The sequence below is a fragment of the Carcharodon carcharias genome, chromosome 12, assembly GCF_017639515.1.
Source record: "Carcharodon carcharias isolate sCarCar2 chromosome 12, sCarCar2.pri, whole genome shotgun sequence".
Classification (NCBI taxonomy): Eukaryota; Metazoa; Chordata; class Chondrichthyes; order Lamniformes; family Lamnidae; genus Carcharodon; species Carcharodon carcharias.
The window spans coordinates 114,370,229-114,383,555 of NC_054478.1; the positions used below are offsets into that span (position 1 = coordinate 114,370,229).

At 41.5% G+C, this 13,327-nt stretch overlaps 1 protein-coding gene across 1 annotated transcript in view; it reads left to right on the top strand.

The window, feature by feature from the left end:
* map2 (microtubule-associated protein 2) overlaps positions 1-13,327 on the top strand; it is a 362,870-nt gene that overhangs the window by 324,984 nt on the left and 24,559 nt on the right. Inside the window, exons 13-14 of the mRNA XM_041201434.1 lie at positions 516-587; positions 1,035-1,363. Coding sequence (XP_041057368.1) covers positions 516-587; positions 1,035-1,363 — 401 coding nt within the window. The remainder of the gene's footprint in view (positions 1-515; positions 588-1,034; positions 1,364-13,327) is intronic.

The window sequence follows — 13,327 nt, forward strand, 5'->3', positions numbered from 1 at the left end:
CCAGGAAGCCAGATTAGGCCCAAAACAATGCTAAACTGAAGAGTACTGCTCTTTAGTCCCTGCATGCTCATAGGGCCAGAACATATTAATCTGATTTTCATTTATGGTTCATTGATATTGAAGATACTCATTTTGCTAGGGACAAAAAGGTAGGTAATACTGTTCAGAGACATGATTCAAGATATATATTTGTTGCCGTGTAGTAAGATTTGTGACCCTCCAATTTCTTATTTAAATTATGATACTATTTCCAGCAAATTAATATTTAATTTGAAATCGCTGAAGAAGTATATTGTACTTTAAATATATTTTTAACATGATGTTTCTGACTTTTTTACTTCCATTCAAAAAATTAACTGCAAATAACACATGGTACACGTTTCAAGCATAAAGATCATTTTCATCAAAATATTTTGAAAATATATTTTTTTCCTACTGAATGACCTTGAATGAATGTCTTTACCCATACTCTGTGTATCTCCTTTACCCCCTCCCCTCTATCCACCCCCCTCTAGCTATAAGGACTGAACCAAGAAATGATCAAAGGGGCCAAGGAATGACCAGATCGCGAGCACACACTAGTGCAGGTAGCCTGTAGTCAGTGGTGGCTCTGCTCCTACTGAATTCTTCATAAATCTTATCAACTGTTTTCTGCATGACAAACCTGGTGTAGCTCAAGTGCAACATTCGGAACATGACTAGATGGATAATAAAAGTTCAAATTTGTGCGAAGCATGAGCAGACTTGGAGTCAAATTGGGCCATAAATAGCTTGTGGACCAAGAAGGTGTTTTTCTATTTTAATGATGGCAAGCTATATACTAAAGTGGATAATGCTTATTTAATTAATTGGGCAATGTTCTACATAAATTCTGTTACATTATGAGTTATATATCTGTGTAAATAAATATTATTCAGTGTATATAAAAGAATAAAGGAAATATATGATATTTAGCTATATATATATATATATATATATATGGGCAATACTATTGCTTTAAATGAAAAAATAACATGTTTTATATATATTTAAAGGATCTGAATCAACTCGCCCCAGGTCAGCAAGGAGCGGCACTGCCACACCATCCACTCCTGGATCAACTGCAGTCACACCTGGCACACCACCCAGCTATTCCCGCACACCGGGTAGCAGGACCCCTCGCACTCCCGGCACTCCTGGTACACACAAGTCTCCCATTCTTGTACCCACAGAACGGAAAGTGGCAATTATCCGCACTCCTCCAAAATCTCCCCTTACTCCAAAGCAGCTCCGAGTGATCAACCAACCAATGCCAGATCTGAAAAATATCAAATCCAAAATTGGATCAATTGACAACCTTAAGCATCAACCCAGAGGAGGGCAGGTATGAAACTAGAATATAACTTCCATAAAGCTGTATGATTTGATAGAAATAATGATAGTATCCATACAAAGCTATATTTGAAGAAAACTATATTAGACCATAGCCTTTAAATTGACAACACTACACTCTTTATTTTTTAACTGTATCCTTTAATTTTAAATCATTGTACGTTATAATACTAGACTCACCATTGCATACCTGGTTATGAAATGGGGAAGAAATTGAACTGGAATTGAACTCTTCAGTTTTGAAGCTGAACTTGGAGCTAAAAAACCTTCATGATAATTAAAAAAAAAGGCCTCAAAACTTGCTGTAGTTCAATCAAGTGTTGCAATGCATTGAATTAGAATTGTGACTTCCTTAAGTGCGTCACACATGGAGATTTGCAGTCAGTCAGTATTGCAACACTATACTTCACAGAATGAAATTAACATGTAACAAAACTTTAAGATAAATGGCTACATTGAAAGATGAAATATTTTGGAGCCTTAGAAGGAATGAAAAAAGTTTCTAAATATTTGTTGCCTTTCTAAAATCTGTATGGACAAAAGGGGACAGGAAGTAGTGGGTGAAAGTTGGATGCAAGTTAACCCAATATGGAGGTGCAAAAGAAAACCAATGGGGCAGAATTTTCCCCTTGAGGGGGGGAAGTTGATGGGCTGGCGCATGCGGGCGCGCTTCTGATCGGCGCCCCCAATTGGAGGTGCAGCGCCATTTTACTTGGGCAGGCCAATTAAGGCCCGCCCGGCGTGACATCCGCAGGGAAGCGCTATGCTAAGTGCAGCCTCAGAGAGATCGGCTCTACTTTCAACAATATTAAAAATAGAGAAAAAAAATTCCCTTACATGTCCCCTCATGTCACATGAGTTGGGACATGTTCATAATTTCCATAACAACTTTATTAAAATTTTTAAAACCCTACATGAAACCTCATCCCGCTGGTGGATGAGGTTTCATGTTTTTCCTAGTTGCCGCCGGAGCTCCTGGCCTGCCTGCCAACCTTAAGGTTGGTCGGGCAGATCCTTTAATTGCTTAATTGACCATATCAATGGCCTCAATTGGCCATTGACAGGCCGGCGGGAACGCAGCTGATTTTGCTGCACCCCCGCCTTCCTGAAAATTTAAATGGAGCAAGGTGACGTCTGGAGTTCTGCCCGACGTCATCCCGCGTCATTTTACATGTCGGCAAGCGGGCCCCGCCCCCGATCGCCGACGGTAAAATCCTGCCCGTGGATAAGTGGCAGAGTTGTATAGCTCCCAACCTTTTGTTTTATTGGAGAAATTAATATCCTGCTTTGTGTTTGCCACTCCAGATTACCCACCCTGCAATATAGCTAGACCATTCCTAGAAGGAAATGGTAGCTAGGTTAGTTCTGCATTAAGTTCCTACAGGATCTGGGAACATATGGGGAAGAGGTCACCAAATGTCAAGGAATATGGGGCCCCCCAGTGCCATGTATCAAGGTTGCATAACACTAATTGCCACCAGTCAACCATGTTGCCTTTTTAGCGATGACTCACAGTAAGCACATGCAAACCTACAGCTGTTTTGTAGCATCTCAGAACACTCATTCAAGCTGCAGCTAACGAGCCTTGGTATCGAGGCTGAGCTGATTAGAGAGAGTCATTATTTATGTAAAGGGTAGGTCCAATGATCCGAATTGAATTTATTGAGGAACTAACTAAGGTAGTGGGCAATGGAATGTCTATGGATGTAGTTTGTGAACTTGCAGAAGGCATTCATTAAGGTTCATGTAACCGTTGACTAAAACTAAAGATCATGGAATTGAAGGCAAATTATTGACCTGGTGAGGAGATTGCTTAGAGAGTAGAAGGTTATTGGGTATGTACTCAAAGGAAGAAAGTGACTAGTGGCATGCCACAGGATCTGTGCTGGGGTCTCTATTCACTACATCTATTAATAACTTAGATAACTCATTAAAGCACCATACGTCATAGTTTACTGACAACAGCAAAATTAATAGTATTGTAGCAATATAGATCAGAGCATAAAATTACAAAAGGGCATTGATAGGTTGAATGGGTGAAACTGTGGCAGATAGATTTCATAAGGACATAAGAAATAGGAGTAAGCCATCTGCCTATTTGAACCTGCTCTGTCATTCAACAACATCATGGCTAATCTATCTCAACTCTATTCTACCCCACTATCTCCATATCCCTGATTCTCTTGGTATCCAAAAATCTATGAATCTTTGTCTGAAACATACTCGATAACTGAGCATTCATTGCTCTTTAGGATAGAGAATTCCAAAGATTCACAACTTGAAGCTTAAATCAGGGAAAGATCCTCCTTCAGCATCTACCCTGTCAAGCCTCTTAACAATTTTGTTTCAATGAGATCACCTCCTATTCTTCTGAACTCTGGGGAATATAGGCCTAGTCTGTGCAATCTCTCCTCCATAGGACGATCCCCTCATCCCAACTGTCCAGTGAACCTTTGTCACATATCCTCTAAAGCAAGTATTTCCTTTCTTAGCTAGAATGTACACAGTAATCCTGGTCTCATCAATGCTCTATAAATAGCAGCAATACCTTCTTTATTCTCATGCTCCAAACACTTTGTAATCAATTTGTATTGACTAACATACTGTTTGCTTGCTGTATCTGCATGTTAACTTTGTGATTTGTGGATAAGGACACCCAGATTGCACTGAATACCAATATTTGCCACTATCTAACAGTTTAAAAGTAATTTCTAGGCTATTTTTCCTATCAAAGTGGATAACTTCACATTTCTCTACATTATATTCTAACTGCTGCATTCTGGTCCACACACTTAACCTGTTTATATCCCTTTGCAGCCTCCTCAAAGCTTAATTTCTCAGATGGCTTTGTATAATCAGCAAACTTGGATATGTTACACCTGGTCATCTCATTTAAGTCATTGATATAAATCATAAATAGCTGAGGCTTAAGCACTGATCCTCATGGAAGCCCACAAACTTGCAAATGACCCAATTTTTCCTATTCTCTTTTTTGTCCATGAACTAATCCTCAACCCATGCTAATATTTTATGCTCCAGCTGCATTAGCTCTAATTCCCTGTAATAACCTCTTATGTAGCACCTTACAAATGCCTTTTGGAAGTAAAAATACACTACATCTACTGTTTGCCCCTTAGTTACCCTGTTAGAAACTCAAAAAAAATTTATCTAAAACTATTTACCTTTTATAAATCTGTGTTGACTCTGCCTAATCATGTTATGATTTTCTAAGTGCCCAGTTATCATATTCTGAATAATAAATTCTTGCATTTTCCCTAACACAAGTATCAGGCTAACTAGCTTCGAGTTTCCCATTTTCTTTGGACCATAAGACGTAGGAGCAGAAATGGGCCATTCAGCCCATCAAGTCTACTCTGCCATTCAATGAATCTAGCCCCAGAAGAATCTTATATGTTTCAATAAGGTTGCCTCTCATTTCTCAGTGACTGTCTCTGTCTCCGAATTACCCCATGTGGATTCCAACTGAAATTCCACCCCTCATGTTTCGAACCCACCCAGGATTTTAGATAATGTCACCAACTTCGACACCTATGTGTTCTTTTGTTCTGCCGTCTGTGACATCTTTTGATGATCTGCTTCTATCACGGCTTTTGCCTACAACCACACCACCCCCCTCCAGTTCTCTCCCCCCCACCCAAACCCGGTGGCCCCCCCCCCCCCCCACCCCCAACCTTAAACCAGCTTATATTTCAACCCTCCCTGGGATTCACCTAGTTCTGTCGAAGGGTCATGAGGACTCGAAACGTCAACTCTTTTCTTCTCCGCCGATGCTGCCAGACCTGCTGAATTTTTCCAGGTAATTCTGTTTTTGTTTTGGATTTCCAGCATCCTCAGTTTTTTGTTTTTATTTTTGCCTCTCATTCATCCATACTCCAATGAGTAGGCTCAACCTCTCCTCATAAGAAAATCCCTCCGTACTGAGAATCAACTTCGTGAACCTTCTTTGGACTGCTCCCAATGCCAGTACATCTTTCCTTAGATAAAGGGACCAAAACTGTTCATAGTATTCTAGGCGTGATCTAACGAGTATCTTATATAGTTTTAGCAAGACTCCCCTATTTTTATACTCCATTTCCTTTGAAATAAAGGCTAACATTCCATTTGCCTTCCCTACTACCTGTTGAACTTGTAAGCTAGCTTTTTGTGATTCATGCATGAGGACCTCCAAATCCCTCTGTGCTGCAGATTTCTGCAGTTTTTTCCTCATTTAAATAATATTCAGTTTTTCTATTCCTCCTGCCAAAGTGCATAACCTCACATTTTCCCACATTACATTCTATCTGCCAAGTTTTTGCCCACTCACTTAACCTGTCTTTATCCCTCTGTAGACTCTTTGTGTCATCCTCACCACTTGCCTTCCCACCTATTTTTGTGTCATCCACAAACTTGGTGATAATACATTCATTTCCCTCATCCAAGTCATGAGTATATATTGTAAATAATTGTGGCCCTAGCACTGATCCCTGTGGCACTCCACTAGTTACAGGTTGCCATCCTGAAAATGTCCTCCTCCTTATCCCAACTCTCTGTCTTCTATTAGCTAGCCAATCTCTTTCCATGCTCAAAAACTACCCCCAACACCATGGCTCTTACCTTATTAAGTAGCCTTATATGTGATACCTTATCAAACAGCTTTTAGAAATCCAAATATATTACTTATACAGGTTCCCCTTTATCTATCCTGCTTGTTACCTCCTCAAAGAATTATAATAAGTTTGTCAGGCATGGTTTCCTCTTCATGAAGCCTTGCTGACTCTACTTCATTATATGATGCATTTCTAAATGCTCTGCTATTACATCCTTTACAATAGACTCTACCATTTTCCCAATGACGGATGTTATGCTAACTGGCCTATAGTTACCTGTTACTTGTCACCGTCTCTTTTTGAATAAGGGTGTTGGCAGTTTTCCAATCCTCCGGGACTTTTCCAGAATCTAAGGATTCTTGAATGATTACTGCCAGTGCATCCACTATTTGTGCAGCTACTTCCTTTAATATCCTAGGATGCAACCCATTAGGTCCAGGGAACTTATTGGCCTTTAGTCCCATTAATTTCCCTAGTACTTTTTCTCTAGTGATAGTTATTGTGTTTATTTCCTCCTCCACTTATGCCCCTTGATTATTTAGTATTTTTGGAATGCTATTAGTGTCTTCCACCAGGAATATTGATTCAGTGTATTTATTCAACTCCTCTACAATTTCCCCAGCCTCATTCTGTTAGAGGCCTATGTTCATTTTGGCTTCTCTCTTCCTTTTTTATATATTTAAAGAAGCTCTTACTGTCTGTCTTCATATTACTTGCTAGTTTACCCTCAAAGTTTATTTTCTCCCTCTTTATTTTTTTTTTGGTCATCTTCTGTTGGTTTGTAAAATTTTCCCAATCCTCTGGCTTACCACTAATCTTTGCCACATTGTATGTTTTTTCTTTCAATTTGATACCATCCTTAACTTCTTGGTTAACCATGGTTGGTTTATCCCCTTCCTAGAATCCTCCTTCCTTATTGGGATATATCTTTGTTGTGAGTCACAAACTATTTTCTTAAATGTCTGCTTGTTCATCAACTGTCTTTTCGGCTAAACTCCTTTCCCAGTCCATTCCAGCCAACTCTATTTTTTCTTTGTAATTACCCTTATTTAAATTTAGCACAGTTGTTTCCGACCCAATTTTCTCACTCTCAAACTGAATGCTAAATTCTATCATGTTATGGTCGCTGTTTTCTAGGGGATCTTTAACTGTGGGATCATTTATTAAACCTGCCTCATTACACCTTACCAGATCCAAAAAAGCCTGATCCCTGGTTGGATCCACAATGCATTGTTCTAGGAAAATGTCCCAAATAGACTTTATGAATTCCTGCTCATGACTACCTCTGCCAATTTGATTTTCCCAGTCTACATGAAGATTAAAGTCACCCATGATTAATGTACTGCCTTTTTTACATGCCCTCATTATCTCCTGATTTATTCTGTCTACAGCATAGCTACTGTTAGGAGGCACTACTCCCACCAGTGTCATCTTCCCCTTGTTATTTCTTATCCCCACCCATATGGATTCTACATCTTCTGATCCAAGGTCATTTATTGCTATTGTACTTATTCCATCTTGTACTAACAAGGCTACCCTACCACCCTTTCCATCCTGCCTGTCCTTTCGAAAAGCATCAAGCCCCTGAATATTTAGTTCCCAGCTTTGATCTCCTTGTAACCATGAGCAGAATCTTCTGTTTGACAAGCAGGGGGTGGGCGCACAGTGACGTCGGGTGTGCGTCCTGACATCACCACACGTCATTCCGATCTTCAGTTCGGCAAGCGTGCTTGGAGTCAGCTGCGTGCCCGCTGAACTGTCAAGGCCATTAATAAACTAATTGGAGTAATTGTCAGGGCTGTCCATACAACCTTAAGGTTGGTGGGCAGGTGGCCTTCTCATTTTTTTGTGAAACCTAATCCACGGGCGGGATGAGGTTTCATGAAGGTTTTATTAATTCAATAAAAATTATCATGAAAATTCATAAACATGTCCCAGCTCATGTGACTGTCGCTGTGAGGGGACTTGTCTGGATAATTTTCTTTTATCTTTTTTTCAATGTGTCAGTTATGAAATTAATCGCCCTGAACCAGCTCCTTGCCTCAGGGAGATTTCTGCGCTCTTTCGCACGTCATGCTGGACGTCATAATCAGCTCACACAGGTAAAACGGTGGTGTGCAGCCGATCACAGGTGGTGACTGGCTCCGCGTCCGCTCCCATCTGGCCTGCCCGATGGAGAAAATTCTCTCCCATGTCTCCATAATGGCTATTAACCTCTATTTGCGCCGTTAATTCATTTATTTTGTTCCGAATACAATGTGCATTTAAGTAAAAAGTCATTAATTCTGCCTTTTTATCATTTTTTCCCACTTAGACCATATTTGCTGCTGTTTTTTTTTATATATTTGGACACTCTGTCCCTTCCTGTCACACTCTGGGTAAGATTGCGTAAATTACTGCCCTGCAATGCTGCCATATCCTTTTGCTTTGTAAGCCAAGTATCCCCTCCCCAAAACACCCCCCACCCCAACCACATTTAGTTATTTAGTTTAAAGCCCTATCTACAGCCCTAGTTATGCGATTCACCAGGACACTGGGCCCAGCACGGTTCAGGTGAAGCCCATCCCACAGAAACAACTCATTTCTATGCCAGTACTGGTGCCAGTGCCCCATGGACTGTGAAACCCATTCCTCCCACACCAATCTTTGAACCATGCATTTAACTCCTTTACTTTATTTACCCGATGCCAGTTTGCCTGCGGCTCAGGTAGTAATCCCGAGATTATTACCTTGGAGGTTCTGCTTTATAATTTAGCTCCTAACTGTTTAAATTCATTCAGCAGAACCTCCTTTCTAGTCCTATCAATGTCGTTAGTACCAACATTGATGACAGCAACTAGATCACTCCCCTCCCACTCCAAGTTCCTCTTCAGCCCTGAAGAGATGTCCTTAACCATGGCACCGGGCTGGCAACACAGCCTTCAGGACTCATGTTCATGGCTGCACAGAACAGTATCTATCCCCCTAATTATACTATCTCCTATCACTACCACGTTCCTATTTCCTCCCCCCACTTGAATGGCTCCCTGTACCACAGTGCTGTGGTCAGTTCACTCATCCTCTCTGCAGTCCCTGTTCACATCCACACAGCTTGCGAGAACTTCGTAACTGTTTGACAATTGGAGGGGCTGAGGCTCCTCGAATGCTACCCCCTGCGTCCCCATATCTGCTTCACCTGCAGTCACATCCTCCTGTCTCTGCTCACAAACCAAATTTGAGTTACCTAATCTGAAAGTTGTGACCACCTCCTGGATCAAAAGGTAACTCTCCCCCTCCCTAATGTAGCGCAATGTCTGCAGCTTGGACTCCAGCTCCTCTACTCAGATCCAAAGTTCCTTGAGCTACAAACACTTTCTTGCTCCTTTCCTGAATAGTGAGGTTAGATTTGCTAGTTTGCAATCCGTGGGGACCGTTCTAGAATCTAGGGATATTGGAAGATCAAAACCAATGCGTTCACTGTCACTGTAACAACCTTTCAAAAATTCTAGAATGCAGGCCAAGGAATTTGTCAACCTTTAGTCCCATTAAAATCTCCAGCGCTATTGCTGTAGTACTAATTTCTAGTTGCTATGGTACTAGTTTCTAATTTAGTACCAAGTTCCTGGTTCTCACTGGACCCTTAGTTCTCCAGTCTTTCCACAATATTTTCTGTACTTTCTAATGTGAAGAAAGATACAAAATATTTGTTTTAAGTGACTGCCATTTCTTTGTTTCCCATTTGTATTTCTCCTGTCTCTGCCCACATTTACTTTTGCTAATCTCTTGCCTTTTACATACCGAGAGGGGCTTTTGCATCTAGTTTTATGTTTCCTGCTAGTTTATTCTCATATAATCATAAGTTCAACAACTTAACAATGAATTCTGCCTTCCATTTTGATTCCTTTTTTGCCAACTACTGGAATGTATCTTGTTTTCATGATTTTGCTTTTAGACAGAGCTTTCTTTTATTCTGCCATTTACATTTACTCTGGACCAATGCTTCATTTCTTCACTGTAATCATTACACTCTCTTTGCCTTTTGTTCCATGACATCTTTGTCATTTAATTTCTCCCACCTTCTAACCTATCCCTGACCTCTTCCCTTTGTTCTACCTGACCATTTTCAACAGCATAGAACCCATCACATTTCTACCTCTTCAGTTCTGAAGAAGTCATATTGGACTCAAAACATGAACTCTGTTCCTCGCTATACAGATGCTGCCAAACCGCCTGAGATTTTCTTGCACTTTTTTTAATTTTAGACTTACAGCCACCACAGTATTTTCCTTTTCAGTTTCTTACATTTTGTTTTCTGTGTCTTTACCTTTCTACCTCATTTTCCTCCTTTCTGACACTCCTTAAAACTGACCTCTTTGACCGAGCCTTTGGTCACCTGCCTTAATATTTCCTTTGCCGACTCGGTGTCATATTTTGTTTTATCATTCCCCTTTGAAGCTCCTTGGGGCAGTTTACTTTGTTAAAGACTCTATAAATACAAATTGTAAATGTTGTTTCAGTTAATTGATCACTTTTTGCTGAATCCTAAAATTCTACAAATTGTCGGGCTTACTGCTCTTTTTGGCAACATTATAAGCTTCTCCTTTTAATGCTATCTTTAACTTCTTTAGTTAGCCATACTTGGACATTCCCCCCCCAACTATGGAATATTTCTTTTACTCATTCATGGGATGTGGGTGTCATTGGCTAGGCCAGCATTTATTGTCCATCGCTAAATGCCCTTGAGAAAGTGGTGGTGAGCTGCCTTCTTGAATCGCTGTAGTCCATGTGGTGTAGATACACTCACAGTGCTCTGAGGGAGGGGGTTCCAGGATTTTGACCCAGTGACAGTGAAGGAACGGCGATATATTTCCAAGTCAGGATGGTGAGTGTCTTGGAGGAGAACTTCCAGGTGGTGGTGTTCCCATGTGTCTGTTGCCCTTGTCCTTCTAGGTGGTGGTTGTGGGTTTGGAAGGTGCTATCTAAGGAGGCTTGGTGAGTTTCTGCAGTACATCTTGTAGATGGTACACATTGATGCTATTGCATCAGAGGCGGAGGTAGTGTATGTTTGTGGATGGGGTGCAAATCAAGCAGGCGGCTTTGTCCTGGATGGTGTCAAGCCTTTTGAGCTGCACTCATCCAGGCAAGTGGGGAGTATTCCATCACAATCCAGGCTTGTCCCTTGTAGATGGTGGACAATCTTTGGGGAATCAGGAGGTGAGTTACCTGCCACAGGATTTCTAGCCTCTTACCTCCCCTGGTAGCCACAGTATTTATATGGCTAGTCCAGTTCAGTTTCTGGTCAATGGTAACCCCCAGAATGTATGTGGGGGGGGGGGGGGGGTTTCAGCAAAGGTAATGCCATTGAACATCAAGGGGCAGTGGTTAGATTCTCTCTTGTTGGAGATTGGCGTTGCCTGGCACTAGTGTGGCATGAATGTTACTTGCCACTTGTCAGTCCAAGCCTGGATATTGTCTAGGTCTTGCTGCATTTGGACATAGACTGCTTCAGTATCTGAGGAGTCACAAATGGTGCTGAACATTATGCAATCATCAGTGAACATCCCCACTTCTGGCCTTATGATGGAAGGAAGGTCATTGATGAAGCAGCTGAAAATGGTTTCGCCTAGGACACTACCCTGAAGAGCTCCTGCAGTGATTTCCTGGAGCTGAGATGATTGACTCCAACAACCACAACCTTCCTTTTATGGGGTTCAGCTCTTTTGTCCATGTTTAAACCAAGGCTGTAATAAGGTCAGGGCACAAGTGTCCCTGGTGGAACCCAAACTGGGCATCACTGAGCAGGTTATTGCTAATCAAGTGCCGCTTGATAGCACTGTTGATGACCCTTTCCATCACTTTACTGATGATCGAGAGCAGATTGCTGGGGCAGTAACCAGCTGGGTTGGATTTGTCCTGCTTTTTATGTACAGGATGTACCTGGGCAATTTTCCATGTTCACGGGTAGATGCCAGTGTTGTAGCTGTACTGGAACAGCTTGGCCTGGGTCGCAGCAAGTTCTGGAGCACAAGTCTTCATTATTGTTGCCGGAATATTGTCAGGTCCCATAGCCCTTTACAGTTGCCTTCTGTCATTTTGTGATACCACATGGAGTGAGTCGAATTGGCGGAAAATTGGCATGTGATACTGGGAGCCTCTGGAGGAGGCCAAGATGGGTAATCCACTCAGCATTTCTGGCTGAAGATTGTAGCAAATGTTTCAGCCTTATATTTTGCACTGAGGCTCCACCATCATTGAAGATGGGGATATTTGTGGAGCCGCCTCCTCTGATGAGTTATTGAATTGTCCACCACCATTCACGGCTGGATGTGACAGGGCTGCAGAGCTTAGATCAGATCCGTTGGTTGTTGAATCGTTAGCTCTGTCTATCACTTGCCGCTTACGCTGTTTGGCATGCAAGTAGTCCTGTGTTTTAGCTTCTCCAGGTTGACACCTCATCTTTAGGTATGCCTGGTGCTGCTCCTGGTATGCCCTCCTGCACTCTTCATTGAACCAGGGTTGATCCCCTGGCTTTGTGGGAAATGGTAGAGTAGGGGTTATGCTGAGCCATGAGATTACGGATTGTGGTTGAATACAATTCTGCTGCTGCTGCTGATGCTGGGTATATTTTCATGCCAATTTGAATGATTAATGACATCTTAACCTTCCTTCCTCAGCAATAGCTTTTGGGCAAAGGATCCAGATGGGGAGGCTGGGGGGAACAACATTTGTACCAAGACTGTACCTAGCAACCAAGATTCAGTGCTAGGACAACTGCTGTTTTTGGTGTATGTAAGGCCTTGCTTGGACTTGTGGGGTAGAGGGCACAGTTTCAAAATCTGCAGACTGAACATAACTTGGCAGTGTAGTAAACAATGAGGAAGATACTAATAAATTTCATGAGGACATGGACAAGTTAGTGGAATAGGTGGATCCATAGGAGGTGAATTTCAATGCAGCAAAGTGTGAGATAGGAGGAATGAGGAGAGACAATCCATGCATAATGGCAAAATTTTAAAAGGGCTGAAAGAAGAGAGGGACCTTGATAGGGTGCTTGTGCACAGTTTTATAAAGGTGGTATGACATATTAATCAAAGCAGGTAATATAGCATAAAGACCCTGGGCTTTATAAACAGAGACAAAGAATACAAAAAACAGGAAGCCATGCTGAGTCCATATAAAACACTAGTGTGGCACTAGCTGGAGTAGTGTGTCCAATCCTGAGCACCACAATTCAGGATTATTCCACATGTTAGAAAAGTTGTTTGTCATTCAAATTGGCATGAATATATACTACCTGGCCTGAATAAAAGCAAAATACTGTGGATGCTGGAAATCTGAAACAAAAACAAAAATAGCTGGAAAAACTCAGT